Source organism: Trachypithecus francoisi, unplaced genomic scaffold (assembly GCF_009764315.1).
Source record: "Trachypithecus francoisi isolate TF-2019V2 unplaced genomic scaffold, Tfra_2.0 Lachesis_group17, whole genome shotgun sequence".
Lineage (NCBI taxonomy): Eukaryota > Metazoa > Chordata > Mammalia > Primates > Cercopithecidae > Trachypithecus > Trachypithecus francoisi.
In genome coordinates this window covers 80,035,384-80,062,557 of record NW_022681462.1, presented here as the reverse complement: position 1 = coordinate 80,062,557, position 27,174 = coordinate 80,035,384, and the positions used below count along the sequence as shown (strand labels likewise).

General features: G+C 42.2%; 1 protein-coding gene across 6 annotated transcripts in view; it reads left to right on the top strand.

Annotated features, from left to right (window-relative positions):
• BABAM2 (BRISC and BRCA1 A complex member 2) overlaps nucleotides 1-27,174 on the top strand; it is a 460,841-nt gene that overhangs the window by 357,544 nt on the left and 76,123 nt on the right. For 5 of the 6 annotated variants that reach the window (XM_033176181.1, XM_033176177.1, XM_033176182.1 and 2 more), the window contains 2 exons: nucleotides 4,292-4,362; nucleotides 8,234-8,316. In XM_033176181.1, coding sequence (XP_033032072.1) covers nucleotides 4,292-4,362; nucleotides 8,234-8,316 — 154 coding nt within the window. The remainder of the gene's footprint in view (nucleotides 1-4,291; nucleotides 4,363-8,233; nucleotides 8,317-27,174) is intronic. The other variant, XR_004428422.1, reaches the window with a different exon arrangement.

The window sequence follows — 27,174 nt, the reverse complement described above, 5'->3', positions numbered from 1 at the left end:
CCACGTACCCAGAATCATCGTGCATGCTCCATCCATCCTTCTCAGACCGTCTGCTCAGTTTCAGCCTCTATCTAACACCTGCCCTTCCTACTGTGAATTACAGTTAATCTATTTCTCTCTCTGTTTCTTTGCCCTCCTTCTTCCTTTTCTAAGGATTCTGACCTCCTGTTCCAGTCTTATCTTCATCTCTTAACTTTATGTCTGGGATTTAAGTCACGTCTTTCTTGAATTTCCTTTACCCAGTTTTTGCCAGTTCTTGCACCTTCTTAAACTTTAAAACTTTGGAACCCCATTGCTTCCCAATTATCCAATGCGTGCATGCATGCATGTGTGCTTGTGCTTGTGCTTGGCAGTAGTTGAGATCACAGTAATTGTTTAAAACTGCCTTCATCTCTCTCTGCATTTCTGTACTTTACTTTTTAATAGTCAGCCTTTGATTCTTCTCGTCATACCTGGGAGCAGTTCACTAGTGTCCTGCGCCTAGGGGCAAGATTCCCGAGTCAGCTGGTGTTTTTTTTTTTTTTTTTTGAGATGGAGTCTCACTCTGTCGCCCAGGCTGGAATGTAGTGGCACGATCTCGGCTCACCGCAATCTCCGCCTCCCGGGTTCAAGCGATTCTCCTGCCTCAGCCTCCTGAGTAGCTGGGATGACAGGCACCCTCCACCACGCCTGGCTAATTTTTGTATTTTTAGTAGAGATGAGGGTTCACCATGTTGGCCAGGCTGGTCTCGAACTCCTGACCTCAGGTGATCTGCCTACCTCAGCCTCCCGGAGTGCTGGGATTACAGGTGTGAGCCACCGCGCCCAGCCAGTCAGCTGGTCTTATACTCAGTCAGATGACCTAAAGCTTCTCTTAGCTACATGAATGAGCCATTACATTAGCAAGTAGCTGAGTCTAATGGTTATTGTTAGATGTTTCCAAAAAGTGTAAGAATATACTTGTTAATGTCCAGCTAGTATATTTGGCTGAAAACTAGCGATACTGATGCACAAGCAATGCTGACTGTCTTTCTTCTCCCACATAGACTGTGACTCAGTTTGTTTAGTTGCCAGAGTGCAGTTTTCTTTGCTCCTGTTGACTTGTTCACATTGGCTTGGAAAAATAGATCTTTTGTTTGTCTCTTTCATTCAAAAGATAGCTCACTTCTATATAGAAAATAGTTTAAAAGTACAATAATCTTTCAAGAGCTTCAGTATTATTTTTCAAGTGTCAGAGAAACTAAAATCTAGCAACTCCGCCGTCTGTGGGCCGGGCACAGATTCCAGGCTTTAACTCTCATGCAGGGGTTGCTTCTCATCAGACCACATTTCCCCAGCCTCTTGCCCTCCTGCAAAACTGATTGGAGGACAGAATTCTTATTTACATTCTGGGGCTTTGCACTGCCTTCAAATCTGTGTCCCAGAATTATAGAGAAAAATGCAAATTTGGTCTTCTAGAACAGAGAAGAAAAGCCTTTTTAAAGCTCTCCAACTGAGATTAATTTCTAGTCATACATTTTCCTCAAAAAAATTATAACACCGTTTTCCCAGAAATGTAAGAATCAGTCCATTTTTCTTATCTGGTTTCTTTCATTAATTTTACTTGTCTTTTGAAATTGGTGTTCTTCTGTTTGCTACAAATGAGGACAGTATGGGCTGCTTTTAGAAACAATCTCTTCAAATGAATTTCCATAATTATATTGGAATCTATCTTTATAGCCAGTTTTGTTGTGGGTTTCTGTTAAAATGGTTTTCTGTTTTTAAAATGAAGTATACAGAACTGTTTTCATCCCCTTTTTAAACAAAGCCACTTAAGCAAACTTATCATCTGCTTTTCTTTTCCCAAAATAACATTTCTGATCCTGCATTAAGCCTGCAAAGTAAGCACTGTTTTTATAAATTGACACAAACCCCTTTTATATAAATAGAATTGTTTTACATTTAAAGGGTACAACATGGCTATCGGTACCAATTGTGTCAAGGTTATTTCAAGCACTTTATCTTGAGCTTTTGTTATCCGTGGAAACTCAGTGTGGCTATAGCCAATATAAACAATTTTGGGGGTCTCTCCTTCCCACTGTTTCTTCCAGCCACCGTGAACATTATAAGGAATGTGTTTTCATGTTAGAAGCTGGTGGGCAAATGAATAACTTTCAGATGCCTAGCTTAATGAGTGCACAATTTTTTTATAGAAACTGTCATTGGGTGATAATGAGGAAATATAAAAAGGCAAAGCAAAATAAAATCTCCTATTGTAATACTCCTTACTCTGAATATTAGAATTTTAAAATGAGAGAAGCATTATTCTGCCTTTTTTAATAGGAGCTCAAGATAAGCAAATGGCCGGGCGCGGTGGCTCAAGCCTGTAATCCCAGCACTTTGGGAGGCCGAGACGGGCGGATCACGAGGTCAGGAGATCGAGACCATCCTGACTAACATGGTGAAACCCCGTCTCTACTAAAAAATACGAAAAACTAGCCGGGCGAGGTGGCAGGCGCCTGTAGTCCCAGCTACTCGGGAGGCTGAGGCAGGAGAATGGCGTAAACCCGGGAGGCGGAGCTTGCAGTGAGCTGAGATCCGGCCACTGCACTCCAGCCTGGGCGACAGAGCGAGACTCTGTCTCAAAAAAAAAAAAAAAAAAAAAAAAAGATAAGCAAATAACCCCATTTGATGAGAGACAGCTCTTCACAGAGAATGTCAGCTGATATATGCAAAAGGAATGATGGGATTCAAAAATCATCATTTTGCAGTCCCTAATGAAATCATTGATTCAGACAAGGATCTCCAATAAATACTAAAGCCATTAGGTGAAAGGTTGATGGGAAACGAGGTCTTCCCACACTTCAGAGGGTAGGTCCATAGACTGTTCACTGTGGCAGAGGGAGCATTCCCTTCCAGCGGAGTGGTCTGGCTATCGTCACCTTCGCCAAGTGATCAGGCCCAGTATCATCTAGGAAGTTTTCTTGCCAAAAATGTTCAAACTGGACCTAATCACCCTTTAGCTCTAATTTCTAATTTATTGGAAATGCAGAGAGTAAAGGAAAAAGGAATAAAACAGAATTGAGACATTCTATAAGACTGCTAGCCCAATTTCTTTTCTTTCTGCCCTTTTTTTTTTTTTTTTTTTTTTTAAGAGATAAGGTCTTGCTCTTTTAAAGAGATGAGGTGGCCCAGGCTGGGGTGCAGTGGTGCCATCTAAGCTCAGTGCAGCTTTGAACTCCTGAGCTCAAGCATTCCTCCTGCCTCAGCCTCCTGAGTAGCTAGGGCTATAGGTGCATATCACCATACCCAGCTAATTTCTTTTATTTTTTGTTGAGATGAGGTCTGGCTGTGTTGCTGAGGCTGATCTTGAATTCCTGGCCTCAAGTAATCCTCCTGCCTCAGACTCCCAAAGTACTGGGATTACATGCGTGAGATTCCGCATCTGGACATAGCCCAATTTATTTGAAAAATCAGTGTCATATATGTGCATGCAGGCACACACACATACACACACTCAAGGAGGTACTATTTATTATAGATTTAGAAACTTAAAAGGCATTAAAAACAAATGATCCTTAATCATACATTGCTTTTTAAAAAACATTTTGGGCCAGACTCAATGGCTCACACCTGTAATCCTCGCATTTTGGGAGGCCGAAGCGGGCTGATCATCTGAAGTCAGGAGTTCGAGACCAGCCTGGCCAACATAATGAAACCTCGTCTCTACTAAAAATACAAAAATTAGCAGGGCATAGTGGCGGACTCCTATAATCCCAGCTACTTGGGAGGCTGAGGGAGGAGAATCACTTGAACCCGGGGAGGTAGAGTTGCAGTGAGCTGAGATAGCGCCATTGCACTCCAGCCTGGGCAACAAGAGCGAGACTCTGTCTCAAAAAAAAAAAAAAAAAAAAATTTATTTTAATTCTTTTGAATTAAAAAAATGAAAATAAACATTTTGGGGACAATTAGGACATTTTGAAAATGGACTAGATGAATTCAGAGACTGATTGCTCAATTTGTTGGGTACGATAATGGTATTGTGGTTATGTAGAAGAAAGTTTTATTTTTTAGAGATGCATACTGAAATATTTAGGAGTGAACTGTCATGATGTCTCTCATTTCCTTTGAAGTGTTGATTGATAGGTTGATAGGCAGATGGATGGCTGGAGGAAGCAAGTAGGCACAGTAGTCATAGTTGTTGAATGTAGGTAGTGGGAATACCGGTGTTCACTTTACTATTCTTTCTGCTTCTCTGAATCTTTGTAATTTCTTATAATAAAGTGTGTAGAAGCTTCCCACTCTACTTCTCAGCTTTGGGTTTCTATTCCAGGTGCAGTACGTGATTCAAGGGTATCACAAAAGAAGAGAGTATATTGCTGCTTTCCTCAGTCACTTTGGCACGTAAGTTCTGCCCTGTTTGAACGATATACCAGTGATGCCCTCGCTTTCTGATGACCTCAACATGGGGCTTGATTGAGAAAATAGCAATTACTTCTTACACATGATGCTTTTTTTTTTTTTTTTTTTTTGAGACAGAGTCTCGCTCTGTCACCCAGGCTGGAATGTAATGATACGATCTTGGCTCACTGCAACCTCCACTTACCGAGTTCAAGCGATTCTCCTGCCTCAGTCTCCTGAGTAGCTGGGATTATAGGCATGGGCCACCACACTGGCTAATTTTTGTATTTTTAGTAGAGATGGGGTTTCACCATGTTGTCCAGACCGGTCTCAAATTCCTGACCTCGTGATCCGCCTACCTCAGCCTCCCAAAGTGCTGGGATTACAGGTGTGAGCCACCACACCCGGCCTCACATGATACCTTTTTAATGCTACTTTGATCCTTTTTGGTATGCTGTTTATACCAAAGCTCCCAGGATCCCTTTTTTTCCCCCCCCTTCAGTATTCTTTGGCAAATAGTAGAATCAAATATCTTCCCTAGAGCAGCAGCCTGGACAGCCCTGAACACAACAGTAGTAATGGTGGTGACAGTCACTTGTTGTAGAACTCTCTACAATTGGCATAGCACTTTTTACCTCCGTGCCCTCACAGTAGCCATGGGGTGAACCAGGCAGGCATCACTGACACATTTAGTGGAAGAAGCTCTGAAATTGTGGTAAGTTCAGTAACCCAGTGGAAGTCACACCCCTAGAAGTGGAGCCAGGGCAGGAACCCCATTTCCCCAGGACTCAGGCCTCCTGATAGGACTGCACTGCCAACAGTGCCACACAGATCTGGGGAGGAAATCCAGCATTCGATGCAAAAGCTGTGGCTCGCACTCAAGGTTAGGAGTTGAAAGCAAGCACCGAGAGAGGAGAAGGAAGCCTGTGACACCATGGGCGCCTCTGGCTGCTCCATCCCTGTGCCTTTGCCCTTTCCTTCTGGCTGCCTGTGGCCATGCTGCCCTGCAGCCCTGTTTCCTTAAGTCAGTCAGAGGCCCGATCAAGCTTCTCCTTGGGCTTTGCTCAGTGGGACAGGGAATGCGTTTTCCTCACGATCTTTAGAAGGTGGAACATTCTACCTGTTGTGGGGAAGTAGGCACTAAGGGTTTTAGAGGTCTGATGATAGCCCACCTTATTCCACAGAAGGCTTATAAATATATAAATATATCTAGTAATACAAAATTAAAATTTTAAATAAGGAAATTAGGATAAAAGGAAATTAGGAATAGGGAAGAGAAGATGAAACCAAGAAAATGATTTGTCACCCTCTGGGATATAAGAAAATTTCTGACTCCTCAAACCAATTTTAAGACATTTTTCTCATTCCCATAATGGAATTTTTCATTTCTCCAAAATAGAAGTGTCAATAACCAAACAGTATGACTGTCTCTCACATGAGTCCTTAATACTTAAGATTTTTTCAGCTTTGTTTGTGAACATTTTGAGAAAGTACTTTTGATACAAATAGTGGTTAATAAATAATACCACTGATCTTCTTATTTTTAAGTAAGATTGTCTTTAGTATATATAATTGGACATGAAGAAGCTAGCACAGTGGCCTCCAAAATGGAGTACACACACCGCAAAAGTTGCACAGCTCACTCTATTGGAGTACAAGAAAAATAGGAAAACTACATTTACATTTGCTTTCAAATCTCACTTTTTTTTTTTTTTTTTTTTTTTTTTGAGACGGAGTCTTGCTCTGCCACCCAGGCTGGAGTGCAGTGGCTGGATCTCAGCTCACTGCAAGCTCCGCCTCCCGGGTTTACGCCATTCTCCTGCCTCAGCCTCCCTAGTAGCTGGGACTACAGGCGCCCGCCTCGTCGCCCGGCTAGTTTTTTGTATTTTTAAGTAGAGACAGGGTTTCACCGTATTAGCCAGGATGGTCTCGATCTCCTGACCTCGTGATCCGCCCGTCTCGGCCTCCCAAAGTGCTGGGATTACAGGCTTGAGCCACCGCGCCCGGCCCAAATCTCACTTTTTAAATATACTTTTTTCTGTATGTTTTATTATGCATGTAGTACAGTAATATGCTAAAATGGATTACATACTTGTCTTTGCCTATGGGATGCAGGATCTGAAAAGTATTGATATCAGCACTATAACATTATTGGGCTAATTATAAATTCATAGAGAGGCCAGGCACAGTGGCTCACGCGTGTAATCCCAGCACTTTGGGAGGCCAAGGTGGGCGGATCACCTGAGGTCAGGAGTTCGAGACTAGCCTGGCCAACATGGCAAAACCCTGTCTCTACTAAAAATTAGAAAACTTAGGCTGGGCGCAGCGGCTCATGCTTCTTTTCTAATCCCAGCACTTTGGGAGGCCAAGGTGAGTGGATCATGAGGTTAGGAGTTTGAGACCAGCCTGGCCAACACAGTGAAACCCCATCTCTACTGAAAATACAAAAATTAGCTGGGCGTGGTGGCGGGCACCTGTAATCCCAGCTACTTGGGAGGCTGAGGCAGGAGAATCACTTGAACCCGGGAGATGGAGGTTGCAGTGAGCCGAGATCATGCCACTGCACTCCAGCCTGGGCAACAGAGCTAGACTCCGTCTCAAAAAAATTAAAAATTAAAAAAAAATTAGCCAGGCATAGTGGCAGGCGCCTGTAATCCCAGCTATTCAGGAGGCTAAGGCAGGAGAATTACCTGAACCTGGCAGGTGGAGGTTGCAGTGAGCCAAGATTGCAGCACTGCACTCCAGCCTGGGCAATAGGTTGAGACTCTGTCTCAAAAATAAATAAATAAATAAATAAATAAATAAATAAATAAATAAATTCATAGAAATATAAACTAAAGAATTATCAACTTAAGATTGGAATGATATACCAACCATTTTTTAGCAGATCACTTACCCTTCAGTATCTTAGTTCTTTTACCTTTACAAGGAGTGTAACTGTTCCTTCCAACTTAAACTGGGAAGGCATCAATATCAGTGATCTGATTGGCCTGGTTTGGTCAGGGATATCGCATCTCTAAGGACATCAGAGTCCTCCTTGTATGGATGGGAAAGAAAATTATATCTGTCCTTAGTGTGGTTAGTATTGTCCCATGATGGCGACATCCTCCAGGTGCTCAGCTCTTAAGGGAAATGGATGAGATGAGCCTACAGAATTGCACCTGGCCCCTTTGGAGGTCAGGGGATGTTCTCTTTTGACACATGAAATATGCGTCTCCCTTCCTGAATCCAGCATTCGCCCATCTAATGTTGCTATTTTGCCTTGAGCCCAGTGGGGAGGACAGGGGAACACAGTGAAAGGGGACACAGTTGTCTGGTGTGATTACCCTAACCCAACTCAAGAAGAAAAGTAATATATAATACTAAATTTACTAATGCTGTCATTGCATATTACTGTGTGGTGCCCAGTGAAAGTCAGACTTAACAATCACTGCACAGGTAGTATGCTGACATTTGGCATTATAGTGTCATTGCTGACTTGATTTCTTAATATGTCCTTCTACTCATAATTAATGTAATAACTAACATTTGTGTAGTATTTTATGATTTATCTTATTTGTTTTTCACAACCCTGTAATGAATTTTGCAAATATTTTTATGCTTGTTTTGCAGGTAAGGAAACTAAGGCTGCAAAGGTTAAGTGATTTGCCTGAGGTCATAGTAGATAGTCAGTGGCAAAGCTGTGACTTAAACCTAGATACTGTCATTCCAAACCCTAGACCCTTCCTGCTTTAATCTTCACTTGCCTTAAACCCGTCTCAGAGTCAATAACCCTGACTTCACGAATATATTCTTTACTTGGTTTTATTGCTTTTATACCTTATTTTTATGAGGGTTTTTTTTTTGTTTGTGTGTGTATGTTTGTATTACTTAGAGGTGTCGTGGAATATGATGCAGAAGGCTTTACAAAACTCACTCTGCTGCTGATGTGGAAAGATTTTTGTTTTCTTGTACACAGTGAGTATCCTTTTGCTGTCAGCATGTCAGCATCCATTTTTAAATGTCGGAAACCACATGTAATCATCAGTACTAGAACCTTTTGTGTCCTGTCTCAGTTCCTTTTACTGTAGCATATATATATTTATTGTGGGATATTAAAGAGAAAACATCTCTAGACCAGTGGTTCTCAACCACTGGAGTGATTTTGCACCTCAGGGGATGTTTGGCAATGCCTGGAGACATTTTTGATTGTTATGACTGAGGGGGTGGGGATTTGTTACTGGCATCTAATGGGTAGAGGTCAGCGATGCAACTAAACATTCTACAATGCACAGGACAGCCTCTCACAAAAAGAAAAAAAAAAAAATTATTGAACGCAAAATGTCAGTATTGCCAAGCTAGAGAAACCCTACCCTAAACAGATTTCTGTTTCACATTGTGTTTTCAGTATCAGGCCTCAAGACTTTTGGGATTATTAGAAACATACCTGCTGTGACCATTTGGTTATCATCCTTATTCAATGAAAAGTCTGCAACTTTGATAAAATGTAATACATAACTTAAAGATGGGGCAATGTTTTCATGTATCCCAAGCATCATTTCTTCATGTTCTTCTGCATAGTAGGCATACTTAATGGTTGTTGTCACATATTAATCCATCAATCCATAAGCATCGACCCAGCTTTCTCTTGATAAATAATTTAGAGTCTTTTTGTTTCTTAATTATGTGAGAACCAGTGACCCATGGAGTCAGGTTCAAGTTGCAAGTCAACTGAGACCTTCATTCTGTAGTAATTTGGTACGTACAATGTTCAGTCTTCAGGCCAAGGCAAAGGAGCCAGCTTTCCCAGCTCGAGTTAGAGAAAAGCAGTGGGTTTGAATTGACTTCACTCAAACCCATGGCTTTTAGAACTGACCCTATGCCTCAATAAACTACTGCAGGAGGAATAACTTCAGCTGTATTTAGCGAAAGGCATCAGACCGTATAAAGATACAGACTTCAAGGGATTTTTCTTCTGCAGCAGATTTACCTTCTTCCTTGTGATTTGCTTTGGTTAAAATAGTTCTTCAGTTCATTTTTCTACCTGATTGCGCACCAATAGATAGTAAGGGAAGAAACCAATAAAACATCCATAGTGGCAGGAAGAAGAAGACTTCTTTTTTTTTCTTTTTTTTTTTTTTTGAGACGGAGTCTTGCTCTGTCGCCCGGGCTGGAGTGCAGTGGCCGGATATCAGCTCACTGCAAGCTCCGCCTCCCAGGTTCATGCCATTCTCCTGCCTCAGCCTCCCGAGTAGCTGGGACTACAGGCGCCGCCACCTCGCCCGGCTAGTTTTTTGAATTTTTTTTAGTAGAGACGGGGTTTCACCATGTTAGCCAGGATGGTCTCGATCTCCTGACCTTGTGATCCACCCGTCTCGGCCTCCCAAAGTGCTGGGATTATAGGCTTGAGCCACCGCGCCCGGCCAGAAGAAGACTTCTAAGTAAAACCTTATCTTGGTAAAATTCACATGGAGATCACTGAGCGCAGGCCACAGTTTTAAGGAGATGGGCCCCTCTGCCTTTAGGTGTTGCCCAACAACCACACTTTTCAAGCTGTCATGCACCTTGTCACCACCATAACCTACAGTGTGGGGCCAGGTCAGGGGGAAGCCCCACAATCAAGGCCTCCTGGCAGTCTCCTCTTTGCTCACTGTCTTCGATGGCCCTGCTAATCTGAGCCAAACACTGGTACTGCAGCCACCACTTTTGATTCTGACCTTATATATCCGTGCTTTGGTTTGGCATTCTGAGGCTTCATTCCTTTGTGAAATCTATTTGCTGTATTCACTTTACCTTACCACTTGGGTCCCAGTGATTCTTTCTCTAACCTGATGACCCAGCGGCAGATCTTGATTGCTTCCTTAATTTATTAATATCTCTTGTGACTTGGGAAAGTTGTCTGGTGTGATTATCCTAACCCAGCTCAAGAGGGACCTGGGCCTTACCGCAAATGATGGTGGTGACGGTCTCATGCCTCCTGAGTGGCTGTGGACAACTCCATCACAGCAGGACAATTGCAAACACTAAGATGAATGCTTCAATCAGTTCCTTCATCTCAAAGTGACATAATAGCCCAAGTCTTTTTCCTGAATCTTTGGTCTCCTAGCTGTGGTTGTACTTTCTGTTGATGTCAAATCATATCAGAATAAAGGGGAAAATATATTTCATGGCATTGCTCAGTTATAACCTATGTTTTCCACATGCAGCTCAAAGATGACTATTCTGGTGGTTGCTAGCAAGAAGAAATTGTCACTTGCAATGATGGTCAGGGATAAAAGAACATTCACCTCTCAGCTCCTGCCAACTCTTTTGTCAGTACATTCAGTATTGTAGCTATTGCTGTGGCTTTTGAAGGTCTATTCCCCACAGAATATTTTCTCCTTGGTACCATGTGTTCAGTATTTCTTACAGCTCCTTCTCCGCCTTTCTATCTTAGCTTTTCCAAATCAGACATGCAGAATTGAGTCCCAAAGTCATCTTTTCATTTCATTTTGAATTACCTTCTTCAGAAACATAGAACCCCCAGGCACTCATTAGAACAGCTACCCAGAACCTTGGGAGTTGTTTAATTGACTCTTTCCAAAGTGTTTCCTGGGGCTCTTATTCCTGTTCTCCCCCTGCTGTTTGCTCCCTGTCTCCTAGCGTCACTGCCACGCTCTTGGCTCTTCTGGCAGATAAGACCCTGCCTGTGAATCAAGGAACTTTGATGCTGTTTCCTGCTCCATCACTCACTCGCAGCCTGTCTTTAAATAAATTATTTTCACCCATTTCCTTTTTTCTTATCTAAAATATAGGACTTGCTACCTCAGAGTGAAGCTTGGTTAGATAATGTGTTTTACTTAGTCATGCAGTTAAACATCTGACACTTACCTTCCTTTGGAAGCATCTGCTGGCTTGGTTACAATGCCCAAGGGACCACTTGTTCCTTTTTTCCCTTTCCATGAAGTTGGGGAGGGGAATATGAGGTGGCAGAGACTTAACAAAGAACATTGCAGTGAATTATTCTGAGATTTCAAGAGGTGAAAAGGAGGAAGGAAGTGCCTGGAAATAGAGCCATTCCCCTGTGGCTGCCTCTACTGCTTCATGGAGGTTGAAGACCCAGCAGGACATGAAATATCACCTCTGTTCTCCCCTTCCTCCCTATTCTCCCCGGGCCCAGGAAGATTGCTATTGATAGGACAGCGCCTGGCAATAATTAGGTGCATTTTGGATGCTAGAGGAAAGAGGCACTTCTCTTGAGACAGACAACTCTGACCTCAGACTTTGCCAGAGTTTGAAAAAGCAGATTGCCTTAAGGAAAAGCATTGCACAGATTCTGGGATCTCTCAGGAGGTACAGCAACATCCTAGCATTCTGGCAGTTCCAGGAGTGGGGACTGTGGCCATGACTGTGTCCACGGAGCATTTCCATCCACTTATTCCTTCCTTACATCATTCATTTTCAGCATGTCTCAAATCTTGGAACTGTAGCAGGATCAGAAACTTGCTCCCATCCAGAAACTATTTTTAGGAAACTTTCCTGGCCATCATCTAAGAATTTTTCATAGCAGTTATATAGGCAATTCCATATTTGCCAAATTATGCTTACCTCGGGAGGTAGATGTTACCTTTAAGCTAGTTGCTTTTGTTTATTTTCTTTTTTTCTTTGAGAGGGAGTTTTGCTCTTGCTGCCCAGGCTGGAGTGGAATGGCAGGATCTGGGCTCACTGCAACCTCCATCTCCCGGGTTCAAGCGATTCTCCTGCCTCAGCCTCCCGAGTAGCTGTGATTACAGGCATGCGCCACCAAGCCTGGCTAATTTTGTAATTTTAGTAGAGACGGGGTTTCTCCATGTTGGCCAGGATGGTCTCAAACTCCTGACCTCAGGTGATCCACCTGCCTCGGCCTCCCAAAGTGCTGGGATTACAGGCGTGAGCCACCGCACCTGATCTGCTAGTAGCTTTTCAGAATGCAGCATGAGAAGAGAACCAGATAGCCAGGTGAAGTAACAGAACAAAAAAAATGCTCTGGGGAAAAACTACATGCTTTTTTTCGTGGGTCCCAGTCAGCTGCACTGTAAGTAGACACACGAGGAGGCAGCTGTCTGTGGGAGCAGAGTTGCTGCTTGGAAGGGGAGACAATTGAGTGTTGAGATATGTGACTGTATGACAAGCTGTCTTTTTACATTACCTATACATCTTTGGTAAATGACCCTTTGAGTCATTCAGCCTGGACTGTAGGCCTTGTCTCCCTGGTAAAATTCCTGTTAGACCAAATTTGACCACTTTTTTCTCTTGTTTTCCTCTACCTCCAACTTATCTGAGTTCTGAGTTTACTAAGAACCTACTGCATGCTCAGTACTATGCAAGGTATTAGGGGATATAAGTACATAACTCAGAGTTGACCTGAAGATACTTATAGTAATATAGCACAGAAATTGGAAAACTACAGCCTGCGGGCCAAATCCCATGTCAGCCTGTTTTTATAGGGCCCTTGAGCTAAGGATAGCTTTTTTTTTTAAACAGCGTCTCACTCTGTCGCCCAGGCTGGAGTGCAGTAGTGTGATCTTGGCTCACTGCAGCCTCTGCCACCTGAGTTCAAGCGATTCTTCTGCCTCAGCCTCCCAAGTAGCTGGGACTACAGGCATGCGCCACCAAGCCCGGCTAATTTTTGTATTTTTAGTAGAGATGGAGTTTCACCATGTTACCAGGGCTGATCTTGAACTCCTGGCCTCGAGCAGTCCACCCACCTAGGCCTCCCAAAGTGCTGGGATTATAGGCGTGCGCTACAGCGCCCTGCCCTAAGGGTAGCTTTTACATTTTAAAGGGATTGTTAGAAAACACAAGCAGAAGAATATGCAGCAGAGACAGTGTATGGTTTGCAAGGCCTAAAATATTTGACCCTTCACAGAAGTTTGCCAACTTCTTGTCTAGTTGATGAGAAAAAAGATTAGATCAAGGTGAAGTACAATGGTAGGCATTTTTAAAACAAATATTTTATGACTTGTCTACTTTATGCAAGACACAGTTATATGAGAGCCTCATGTGTTACATGTCTCGCTCTGGAGGAGGTCTTTTTTCTCCCTCTCTGGAGCACAGTGGTGCAGTCATGGCTCACTGTAGCCTCAACTTCCTGCGCTCAGGTGATCCTCCCACCTCGGCCTCCCAAGTAGCTGGAACTATACATATGCGCCACCATACCCAGCTAATTTTATGTAGGGACGAGGTTTTGCTGTTTCTCAGGCTGGTCTCAAACATCTGGGGCTCAAGGGATCCACCTGCCTCAGCCTCCCAAAGTGATGGGATTACAGGCATGAGCCACCACACCCAGCTTCTTTTCTTTGTTAACGAAGTCTAATGAGAGAAACAGACAATAAAGATGTAAACTTAACAAATATATAAATTCAGACGGTGACAAATAGCATGATGGAACAAAGTAAAGGCTATGAATAGAGAATAAGAAGGAGTTGCTGTGACGATGGTAGAGAAGACCTCCTATAGAAGGTGACATTTCAGCTGAGACCTTAGCAGTGATTCAGACAGCCAAGGAAGGCGATTCCAGGGAAAGGAGTCCCTGTGCAAAAGCCCTGAGCCCTGAGGCAGTGACGAGCTCTGCTTAAGCAGGCCTGGCTGGAACACAGTGAGTAAGGGGAAGGGCATTTGTTGACTTTTTTTTTTAGCTACCTAATGTTAAGTTACTGTCTTAGTGATTTATTCTAGAGATTACAATATGCATCTTTAACATAATTGCCTTAAGATTAATAATGCCTTCATTCTGGTAAAATACAACAGCATTGCTCCTTTTCCTCCCGCTTATTTGTTCCATTAATTGTCATATATATTACATCTGTATATGTTATAATATAAACACAACAATATAGCTTTTTCTGTCATTGCTATAAACAATCATTTTTTTTTCTTTTTTTTCTTTTTTGAGACGGGGTCTTGCTCTGTCACCCAGGCTGGAGTGCAGTGGCGCGATGGCGCGATCTCAGCTCACAGCAACCTCCATCTCCCGCATTCAAGATATTCTCCTGCCTCAGCCTCCCGAGAAGCTAGGATTACAGGCATGTGTGCCACCACTCCCGGCTAAGTTTTTGTATTTTTAGTAGAGACAGGGTGTTGCCGTGTTAGCCAGGATGGTCTCGATCTCCTGACCTCGTGATCTACCTACCATGGTCTTCCAAAGTGCTGGGATTACAGGCGTGAGCCACCACGCCCAGCCACAGTCTTATATTTTTAAAAGAGAAAAAAAGTTTTCTTTGGGTTTTGCCCTGCACATTATTTCCAGTGTATCTTTGCAAGGCTTTGATTACTGTGTTCCTCCATTTCATAGCTGTTATAATGGATTAGGGCCGGGGTGGCAGTGTTTATTCAATCTAATGAATGATAAGGGTTCTTACTCTGATTTTTTTCTTTATTTTAAATGACTAATGTTCGCACAGATGTCTTCGTATTATTCTTTCTGTATTTGTCTTTATCTATTTGTTCATTTGTTCATTCATTGGTTTTAAGTTGACATTAAGTATGGAAAACAGTTATTTTGTTTTTCAGAGAACACAGTTTCTGGTAAGACTTTTTTTTTTTTAAAGCCAGAGGAAATCAACAACTTCAGACTAATTCTGTTAGTCATTTAAATAATTATTTCCTTATAGGCCTGTAATCAAGGCCAATAAATTAGAAATCAGGACAGCTTTTGAAATTTTAAGTAAAAATGAGAAGCTTCTGTTTATTGCTACAAATGCTTCTGCCAAGCTCTGATTTTGTCAGGCTCTCCAATTCCTAGTATAACCAAGGAAATTATTTGCATTGCTGTCGCACTGTCACCTCACCACTAAAACACAAAGCTGTCATAGTAGCAGCCACTGAGTTCCTGAGCAAAGCAAGGTAGACTTTCTTCTCCCCGCTACAGAAACAGTGTTTTGTTGTAGAATATTTAGCACGCAGCAAACAAGATGGCTACTACATAAATCGGTAAAACCAAAACTGTGATGTTGCTCAAAACTTGCTTACTTTTTTGGATACAGATCGCATCTTTATATAAAGGAATATATTTGAAGAGCAAATCAGAATCAGTAAAATAATTAAAATTAAAAACCACAATGCTATGTGTTAGAATTTGTTTCAAGTCAAGTCTATAAAAAGTGTAATATTATTTTAGAATTACCATGTTTACCTCATATCAGACATAAAGATTCTTAGTTTAATTTATCATTTCTAGTATTAATAACTATCAGGCCAGGTGCAGTGACTCACACCTGTAATCCCAGCACTTTGGAAGGCCAAGGCGAGTGGATCACCTGAGGTCAGGAGTTCAAGATCAGCCTGGGCAACATGGTGAAACCTTGTCTCTACTAAAAATACAAAAATTAGCCAAGCGTGGTGGCACCTTAATCTCAGCTTCTTGGGAGGCTGAGATAGGAGAATCGCTTGAACCCAGGAGGCGGAGGTTGCAGTGAGCCGAGAATGTACCATTGCGCTCCACCCTGGGCAAGAGGAGTAAAACTCCATCTCAAAAAAAAGAAAGAAAAAAAAACTATCAAAACAACAGGAACTAAAATTAATTATCAACAAAATATCAAACCAATCAGTTCTCTAATATTGTTCTAAATGATAAAAGAATATGGAAAAAGATAAAAGAAAATTTACTAAATGTCTTTTTGCTTTAATTATAAGAACTATTGAGTCCTTTAGATACTTTTACATTTTGGTTAATTTTTATACTAAGACTTCCTTGAAAATGGTTAGCTCTACTAGGCAAAGTGGTTTTCATCTTGATTATACACAGAAGCACACCCTTCACCCGGTTTACAATTCAGAGAGTTCCAGTCCTTCAGCAACCACTGTCACTATTTTGACTCAAATTGAAACTTCTGTTTCATCTTTAGAGTTTACTTCCAGAAAGCCTGTTTTGTAATTTCTGACACTAGTTTGATAATTTACTGGATTAATCTTCACTGGGAATATTGTCTTCATTATAATACCTTAAAATTACATGATCCCTTTTAATGACCTTAAAGGATTTCTTTGAAGGAAGAAGGTTGTAAATCACTCGCACAATCATGCAATGAATTTTTCCCCTGTACTCTCTTGTATACGTTGTATGAGTCTTTTCAGTTGTAATTATTGGATTAAGTAATTGCTAAAGCAAGTGTGTCTGACAAAGAAAGGTCTGGAAAAATTAGCAATTTTGACTTCTCAGTGATTTTTGACATGCTTTGAAATTAACAACTATAACTCAAGAAGTCATCTTACCCAGTGAAAGAAAGGAAGCTGTTTACAGAGTAGCTCTTATGTTATTGATCTAGTTCAGTGTAACCTTTTCTTAGAATTAATATTAAAGTACTGTTGACATTGTTGAAGCATGGGCATTATTATATTTTGGTGCAGAGCTTCTGCTGTAGTTGAAAATAATAGTCATAACAGTTCATAGGTATGGAGTGAAGCCTGGGTGCGGTGGCTCATGCCCATAATCCTGGCACTTTGGGTGGCCAAGGCAGATGGATCACCTGAGGTCGGGAGTTCAAGACTTGGCCGACATGGTGAAACCCTGTCTCTACTAAAAAAAAAAAAAAAAAAAACATAGCCAGGTGTGGTGGCCCGTGCCTGTAATCCCAGCTACTTGGGAGATTGAGGCATGAGAATCGCTTGAACCCAGGAAGTGGAGGCTGCAGTGAGCCAAGATAGTGCCACTGCTCTCCAGCCTGGGCAATAGAGTGAGTCTCCAACTTAAAAAAAAAAAAATAGAAGAAGAAGAAAAGTAAGAATATGTACTTATATTTATTTTATTTACATAAAGAAACTCTGAAAGGCCTAATTAAAAAAACTAACACAAGTGAGGAGAACAACAGGGCAGATTGGGAACAGGTACTACTGCACTCCAGCCTGGGTGACAGAGCAAGACTTTGTCTCAAAAAAAAAAAAAATGTGTGGAGTGTATACCATGCTCTAGACACCGTTCTCAGTACTTTGCATATGTTATGTTCTTTAATCTGCAGAACATCTTTCTGAGGTTAATTGCCAGAATAACCCATTTTACAAATAACAAAACTGGCACAGCAAGATTAAATGACAGAGCTAGTGTTTAAACCCAGGAACAGATTCTAGATCCCATGTGCTAAACTGCATTACTATACTGTTTCAGATAATCGTTTGACAGTATCCCCAAGTATGTGTGATAAATTTCAAAAGCCTTTAGAGCTTCACAGAGACCCTCTTAGCCCCAAGAACAAGAGCAGAGGGTCAATGTCTGCAGCCATGCACAGGTCAGAGAGATGTGGAGACTCTCTCATCTCTCAGGAACGGAGTGCATGTCTCAGCAAAGACATTACTGATCTGAAGGCAACGGGGCATGAAGCTGGAGTTGTTCCTCAGTGGAGGTAACAGGTTGTTCACTTATAATCCCCTGTCCTGTGGCACAAACTACTGTCTTAAGGTAGGGATTCACTTCTGGCCATTGAAAGAACAAAACTAAGCGCTTATTAAGGAATGAAAGAGCTACTGATTACCAAAAATGTGCTTTAACCTGTTTAGACATAGTGAATGTGGTCAATTATAATGGTTTGTCATACAAAGTTCATGTTAACCTACAAGGTCAAGTGCCTCCTGAGGAAGAGGTGATTTAGATATGGGAGTAGCCCAGGTTCTAAGACGGTTGGAGGAGTAGGAACTGTGGGAAACTGCACACTCCTTTCTATCCTCTTCATTGTTGATCTCGGCTCACTCCAGTCCTGCCTCCCAGATTCAAGCGATTCTCCTGCCTCAGCCGCCCAAGTAGCTGGGACTACAGGCACATGCCACCATGCCCGAATAATTTTTGTATTTTTAGTAGAGACGGTGTTTCACCATGTTGGCCAGGCTGGTCTCAAACTCCTGACCTCAGGTGATCCTCCCACCTCAACCTCCCAAAGTGCTGGGATTACAGGCATGAGCCAGCATGCCCACGCCCAGCCCATTTTTGTTTTTTTAAACTGAGTACAATCCAGACATTTCTGTGGGTTGGATCTGTCCTGAGAACCTATTAATTTTTTTAAAAAAAATTGTAGAAATTTCAAACAAAATGAAAGTAGAAAGAAAAATATAGTGAACCACTATCACCCATAACGCAGTTTGAATACCTTGTTTCTTCCATCCTGCCTCCTTTTTAACTTTTTATTTTCCTGCATATTTTGATGCAAAGGAAATATCATTTTACCTATAAATACCTCACTATGTATCTCTAACAGGTAAGGATTTTTTTTTTTTTTTTTTTTTTTTTTTTGAGACAGAGTCTTGCTCTGTAGACCAGGCCAACGTGCAGTAGAGTGATCATCTAGCCCACTGCAGCCTCAAACTCCTGAACTCAGGGACCTCCCACCTTGGCCTCCAGAGTAGCTGGGACTAGGCTCACACCACCATGCCCAGCTAATTTTTAAAAAAATTTTTCATAGAGACAGAGTCTCACTATGTTGCCCAGGCTGGTCTCAAACTTCTGGCCTCTAGTGAACCTCCCACCTCAGCCTCCCAAAGTCCTGGGATTACATGCATGAACCACGGCACCCAGACCAGATAAGGACTTTTTAAAAAAGATGTATTGACGGTAATATTATGACATCTAATTAATTGATATCACCTAATACCCAGTTTGTGTTCAGATTTCCCCGTTTGTCTCAAACGTGGGTTTTTTTTAGCACTTGCTTTGTTCAAATCAGGATAGGAACAAGTAAGAGTCCATGAATCTTGAAAGCCTTTCTTTAGAAAAGAAGAGAAAAAGTGTTTTTAGTTATTTCATTTAGAATCTGAGCCATTCTTTTTTTTTTTTTTTTAAGATGGTGTCTCACTTTGTCACCCAGGCCCGAGTGCAGTGGTGCAATCTTGGCTCACTGCAACTTCCGCCTTCTGGGTTCAAGTGATTCTCCTGACTCAGCCTCTCAAGTAGCTGGGATGACAGACTTGCACCATCATGCCCAGCTAATTTTTGTATTTTTAGCAGAGATAGGGTTTCACCATGTTGGCCAAGCTGGTCTTGAACTCCTGACCTCAAGTGATCCGCCCGCCTTGGCCTCCCAAAGTGCTGGGATTACAGGTATAAGCCACGGCACCCAGCTGCCATCCAGTCTTTATACTAGTTTTTAATAGAATTCTTAGCACTAGAATGAACGGTTAGAGGCCATCTAACTCAGAAGTTTTTGTTTGTTTGTTTGTTTTTTATATTTTTGTGACATGGTCTCACTTGCTCACCCAGGTTGGAGTGTAGTGGCGTGATCTTGGCTCACTGTAGCCTCGGCCTCCCAGGCCCAAGTAATCCTCCCACCTCAGCCTCCAGAGTACCTGGGATTACAGGTGTTCACCACCACACTCAGCTAATTTTTGTATTTTTTGTAGAGACAGAGTCTCACCATGTTCCCCAGGTTGGTCTTAAATTTCTGAGCTGAAGTGATCCACCCACCTCAGCCTCCCACAGTGCTGAGATTACAGGTGTGTGCCACCATGCCTGGCCTAGCTAAGAAGTTTTAAACAGTTTGTGTGTGTGTGGTGTGTGTGTGTGTGTGTGTGTGTGTGTGTCTGTGTGTAAAAGATTCCTTTGGTGAATTCTATGGATCCGTTCTGTAGAGCAAGGTATTTCGCCTAAAATAAAATATACTGTGCTGAAAAGGAAACCGATTATATGGAACCTGTTATCAAGTCTTTAAAAAGTTATGATATAGAGATGTATCTATAATCAGAAATATCACTTCTTTAGCAGATACATAGCTTCTTTGTTAACACATTAAATAATAATATCCAGTAGCAAATCTAATAACCACCATAATTTTGAAATAATGATAAATATAAATAATATTTTGAGATATGGGCAACACTTACAATTTAGTATAAAAATACCTGTGATTTCTATCAAAGTTATTACTGCTAAAGCCATTGCAGATTGTTGCCTATATTCATAATTGAAGGAAATGCTAAATTTCAGTTAAAGGTTGTAAAAACAAAGATACATGTTTATGTAAAGAAAATGTGTGAAGATACACATTTTACCATCCAAATTCCCAGATGCCCTGAATCCAAGGACGCTTTCAGGGGCAGTGAAGAGAGATGCATGGACCTCAGATTGAGAATCTCTGAAAACTCTTATCATTTACTGAGGTATTGGCTGAGTACGTGGCCCAAGGTCATGCATGATATTAGTGGAAGAATAGGACTAGAAATGAAGTTTCTTAAAATTCAATTAAGTATTTTTCATATGTTTGAATGACTCACTTTTTTTTTTTTTTTTTTTTTTGAGATGGAGTCTCACTCTGTCACCTAGGCTGGAGTGCAATGGCACGATCTCAGCTCACTGCAGCCTCTGTCTTCTGGGCTCAAGCAATTCTCTTGCCTCAGCCTCCCAAGTAGCTGGGATTACAGGCACGCACCAACACACACACCCAGCTAATTTTTGTATTTTTAGTAGAGACGGGGTTTCACCATGTTGATCAGGCTGGTCTCGAAATCCTGACCTCATGTGATCCACCTGCCTCGGCCTCCCAAAGTGCTGGGATTACAGGCGTGAGACACCACGCCCAGCCTGGACAGGTAAGTGCTTTACAGCAATACGTGTCCAGTATCGGACTGTTGGCATCTCAGTACTGGCCTGAAGTACTGACTAATGTTCAGCATAAGGAAAATAACAGAAAATAATGCCCTGATTTGAGGTTTAATGACTTTTCCATTTGCAGATTGTGTACTGACCAACTGCACAGATTCGACTTTCATGAGTTCATAGAGTACATTTTCCCATCTTTTTTGAGGTACAATTTACATATGGTAAAATTCACCATTTTAAGGAATGCTTACATTTTGGCAACCATATACAGGCATAGATCTAGCCCCACAATCAAGACAAATAACATTTTCTATTACATTAAAAAGTGTCCTTGTGGCCGGGCGCGGTGGCTCACGCCTGTAATCCCAGCACTTTAGGAGGCCAAGATGGGTGGATCACGAGGTCAGGAGATCAAGACCATCCTGGCTAACACGGTGAAACCCCGTCTCTACCGAAAATACAAAAAATTAGCCGGGCGAGGTGGCGGGCACCTGTAGCCCCAGCTACTCGGGAGACTGAGGCAGGAGAATGGCGTGAACCCGGAAGGCGGAGCTTGCAGTGAGCCGAGATGGCGCCACTGCACTCCAGCCTGGGCAACAGAGCGAGACTCCGCTTCAAAAAAAAAAAAAAAAGTCCTTGTAAGGCTTTGCAGTTGGTCTCCTCCCCTGACTTCCAGCCCCAGGTAGCCGCTGACCACTTTCTGTTCCTCTAGTTTATTCTATTTTGTATTCAATTTCTTTTACTTAGTGTAATGTTTTTGAGATCCATCCACGGTGTTGTGTGTGTCAATGTTTTGTTCTCATTTATTGCTGAGTAGTATTTCATTTTTTCATTCCATTGTTTATGCATTTACCAGATGCTGAACATTTTATTTGTTGCCAAGTTTTAGTTATTAAGAATAATGCTAGGCCAGACTCGGTGGCTCAGGCCTGTAATCCCAGTGCTTTGGGAAGCTGAGGTGGGAGGATTACTTGAGGCCAGGAGTTCAAGACCAGCCTGAGCAACATTCCAAGACCCTTTCTCTACAAAAAAATTTAAAAATTAGCCCAGTGTGGTGAATGCACCTGTAGTCCCAGCTACTCAGAAGGCTGAGGTGGGAGGATTGGTTGAGCCCAGGAGATCAGGGCTGCAGTAAGCCTTGTTCGTACCTCTGCACTCCAGCCTGGGTTACAGAGTAAAAGAAAAAGAGAAAGAAAAGAAGCCTGGCATGGTGACTCACGCCTGTAATCCCAGCACTTTGGGAGGCTGAGGTGGGCGGATCACTTGAGGTCAGGAATTTGAGACTAGCCTGGCCAACATGGTGAAACCCCATCTCTACTAAAAATACAAAAATTAGTCTGGCGTGGCAGCAGGCACTTGTAATCCCAGCTACTCAGGAGGCTGAGGCAGAAGAAACGCCTGAACCCGGGAGGGCAGGTTGCAGTGAGCTGAGATCGCACCACTGCACTTCAGCCTGGGCAACAGAGCGAGACTATGTCTCAAATAAATAAATAAATAAATAAAATAAAAAGAAAAGGAAAGAAAGAATAGTTCTCCTTGAACATAATTGAAGTGCAAGTCTTTGTATGGACATATGCTTTTATTTCTCTTGGGTAAAAATGTAGAAGTGGAAATGCTGGGCCCTATGGTAAACGTATTTTAACTCAGTAATGTGCTGCCGTGCTATTTTCCAAATGACTGTCACTTTTTACATTTTCTCTGACAGTGTGTGAGAGTTTAATTTTTCCACATTCTTTCCAACTCTTGATATTGTCATTCTTTTTAAGTTTAGCCATTATAGGATATATAATAGTATCTCATTGTGGCTTCAATTTGTAATTCCCTAATGACTAGTGATGTTGAGCATCTTTTCCTATGCTTATCTGCCATTCAGATAAGTTAATTTGTGAAGCATCTGTTTAAGTCTTTTTCTTTCTTCTTTTCTTTTTTTTGAGACAGGGTCTTGCTCTGTCGCCCAGGCTGGAGTGCAGTGGCACCATCAGGCTCATTGCAGCCTCTACCTCCCAGGCTCAAGTGTTCCTCCCACTTCAGCCTCCTGAGCAGCTGGGACTGCAGGCATTCACCACCATGCCTAGCTAATTTTTTTTTTTCTTTTTGAGACGGATTCTCGCTCTGTCACCCAGGCTGGAGTGCAGTGGTACCATCAGGCTCACTGCAGCCTCTACCTCCCAGGCTCAAGTGTTCCTCCCACTTCAGCCTCCTGAACAGCTGGGACTGCAGGCATGCACCGCTATGCCTGGCTAATTACTTTTTCTTTTTTCTTTTTTATTTTTTGAGTTGGAGTCTCACTCTGTCACCCAGGCTAGAGTGCAGTGGTGGGATCTTGGCTCACTGCAATCTCCGCCTCCCAGGTTCAAGCAATTCGCCTGCCTCAGCCTCCCGAGTAGCTGGGACTACAGGCGCACACCACCACACCCAGCTAATTTTTGTATTTTTAGTAGAGACAGGGTTTCACCATGTTGGCCAGCCTGGTCTCAAACTCCTGACCTCAAGTGATCCACCCACCTCAGTCTCCCAAAGTACTGGGATTGCAGGCGTGAGCCACTGCACCCAGACTAAAAATTTTCATTTTCAAATTGCTCATTGTTAATACATAGAAATATAATTGGCTTTTGTGTATTGACCTTTAGTAAATTCCTTAGAATTTTTATGTACATGATCATGTCATCTGCAGATGACAGTTTTACTTTTTCCTTTCCAGTGTGAGTTTTGTCCTTCCTTCCTTCTTCCGTTCCTTTCTCTCCTCTCCCCTCCCCTCCTTTTCCCCTCCCCTCTCCTCCCCTTCCCTTCCCTCCCTTCCAGTGGCCTCCAGACCTGACCTGTGAAATACTTTATTCATGTGTGTATTGATTTATCCCTTTGGTCATCATGTATTGAGCACCTGCTTTGGTTCCGGTGCTGTCAAGACTCAGGGATACCAAGATGAAAGATACCTGCTCTGAAATAGCTCACAATCTAGTGGGGAAAATGAACATATGAAAGTAACAATGAAATATTACTTACAGTGCATATCTAGGCATACACCAGATGTTGTGAGGATACAGTGAAGGGTCACCCAACACAGCAAAGGAGGAGGGCCACAAGATCATTCCAAACAGAGGGCCTGGCGTAAACAAACGCATGGAGGGAAGAAATCTTAGAGTGGAAGTGAGGAACTGAGAGTGGTTTCCAATCTCCTAAATGTTTAGTGGATCCCAAGAAGTAGTAAGAGATTAAGCTAAAGAGGCAGTCAGAGGGCAGAACACAGAGAGCATTGCCTAGCAGGCTGACAAATGTGACTTTATCCTGAGGATAGCAAGGAGTTATTGAAGAGCACTCAGCAGAAAAGTAGCTAATATTTGCTTTTATAAAAATAGACTTTTCTGGTATTACGTAAAAGATGATTTGGGATGGAGACCAGGGACCTAAAAAGACAGTCTAGGCAAAAGAAGATTAGACCTGAACTAGGGGAGTCATAGTAGGGATAGAGGGGAAGAAAAATGTTTAAGAAACATATTAGAACTCGAAAAACTTTGTGATTGATCCCAAGTAGAAGATGAGGGACAGAAAAGAAATAAGATCATCCCCAGATTTCTTTTTTAGGCATCTAGGTAGCTGATGATGCCATCATCTGAGGCAGGGATTACTTTAGCAGGAACAGATTTGGAGATGTTGAGCTCCATTAGGGATATAATGAGTTTTAGGAGCCTGTGGACATCCAGTTAAAGAATAAATGAGAGAACATTCACATAGAACAAAGGTGTGGTGGAGGCTCTCACCAGCTTAACCTAGAGTCCATTCCAACCTGCAAACCGCTGGTTGTCCCCAGTCCAGATGGTGCTGAACTGTTTGGCCTGACTGAACTCTTTTGTTCAGTCACATGTCACACTGGACAGGAAGTGGCCTGGAACTCGAAACCTTTTTGATACACTTTTCCTCCCAAAGAGGTGATCCAAATTCCTGAGATGACCCGACCTAGGATGTACTGAGAGAGGCTTTGGGGAGTAACGTCTAAACTGAGAACGACCTTTGGGGAAACCTGAACCCTTGCCCTCCGGTAGGTGAAAGGTGAAGCAATTTATCTCACAAAAGAAAAAATATGATATGATTCCACTTATTTGAGGTAACAGCAAGACACTGTCTCAAAACAAAAAAAAAGAAAGAAAAGGAAGGAGAGGAGGAGAGGGGAGGGGACTATTAGTGTTAATAATAATACCATTGTTATGCATAAATAATATAATTTATTGAGTATTCACTATATGCAAAGTACTGTGCTAAATACAATAATTCCATATAAGTCTCTCAATAGCCCTGTGAGGTTGGGCTACTTGTTACCCCCATTTTACAAAAAGCACCTAGAGATAGGGTAACTTGCCGGAAGTCCCATAGCTAGTAGCTGAAGGACAGAGCATTTGAACCAAGACCATCTGATTCCAGATCTCTTGTTCTAAGCAGTTTACTAAAGCTTCCCAGTCCATATGCTGGGGCACACTGATGGGTTAGGGATAGGTTACAGATAGGCTGTTGAAGGCTGCTGACCTCTTCAGTCCTTGGGGGAGCCGGAGCACACAGTGAGTGACCTGTGCCAGCCTTACCCATTTTCCTAGTGTGCCATAAAATAGTACCACTTTCTGGGTAAGTGGCATGATTTGAAAGGAGTTGGGGGGCACAGTACAACTGTACTGTCTCTTCTGTAACAGCTACCAGACCCTACACATGTATATGGTCAGAATTCCAACCTCAGAGCACGTGGTGGGTAGGGATCCTAATTTCTAGTTCCTTTCTGCAAATGAGGTGCTATGGGGCTCCCCACTGTTACCTCTGATGCTCCCAACTGTGGAACTTTCTCTTTGTACTATGAGTCTTTTGAACTCTCCCAGTGTTGAAAAGGTGGATTAACAATTCCCCTGTCTCCAGGGAAACCATAGTACCTGCCAGTAATCAGAAACTTTGCATACAGGCAAGCCTAGTGAAGATAATTGCCAAAAGGAATCCGTCAGTGTGATTGAGGCCAGAGAACTAGCAATTACATTCAGATTTTTAAATGCCAACCACCCATCAATTTCTGCTCTAAACCATTGTCTCGTTTCAGCTTTGTTTTCCAATAAAGATATAAGTTTAGTTCCATACTAGTCTTTCCAGCTAGGCTCTCAGGTTAAACATGGAATCTTATTTAGTTTATAGGACTTAACATTTGTAGAGATGGGGTTTGCCTTTTTTATACTCCCAGGTAAGAGCTGAAAGTAAGCAAATTCTTTATGCCAGATACCATACTGGATACTAAAGATATAGGGCTGAATGGGATATTCCTTTTCTAGAGGAACTCACAGTCTTATATACACAGATTCCCTGTCTTTAAAAAAAAAAAAATATCTTTGACTAAGCTAATATTTCTCATTTTTTATTTGGCTATATGTTTGGAAACCTCATATGTATTATAAACTGTCTCCTATGTCAGACAAATTAAAAAGAATTTGCAAAGTTTATCCTTGAGCTTTTGTTTGATTGAGACCTCAGAAATGAATTGTGGTCGCAACAAAAGCATGTCCAAATGGCATAGCCTTTGTTTTATGTTAGAAGAATGGAGTGGGCCAAAACCCTCAGTTCATACTGTTCCACCACAACCAGTCAATGAGAAGGTAGAACCCATTTGGATGAGATGGTGCTTGAACACTGTATTTACAAGAAGATGAAAACATGCTGAGTTGGCCGCTAACCAAGGGGACAAAATACTTCAAAAGACCCATTTTTCTGGGAGGTGAACAGCCTAAGATTGCAGACTCAGTGGACTCCACAGAGAGTAAACACAAAGACTTTACATGCTAATGTTCAAAGACAGTTTACCCCAACATCATTCATTGTTTCCATTATTCCAGAGGTCATGGGGGCTACAGAAAACCAACACAATCTGAAAGAATTGCTTCTTGATTTCAGCTTTTCAAGTCTGATTCTTTTAACAACTAGAAAGTCCTTTGAAACAACCCAGACTTAACTTTGCTACTCAGAGATAGCATTAGTTTTTCAATCCACATTTGACCCAAGGATGTTCTGACCAGTGGGCACAGGGAAGGAGTGGGAGTAAGGACCGTGGCTTCTAATTCTGATCTAGTTTTGCCCTATAAAGTGTGTTAGATCAGCCTCAGTCTCCCTATATAAGACACAGTTAGGCCGGGCGTGGTGGCTCACGTCTGTAATCCCAGCACTTTGGGAGGCTGAGGCAGGAGGATCATCTGAGGTCAGGAGTTCAAGACCAGCCTAGCCAACATGGTGAAACCCCATCTCTACAAAAATTAGCCGGGCATGGTGGCGCACGCCCATAATCA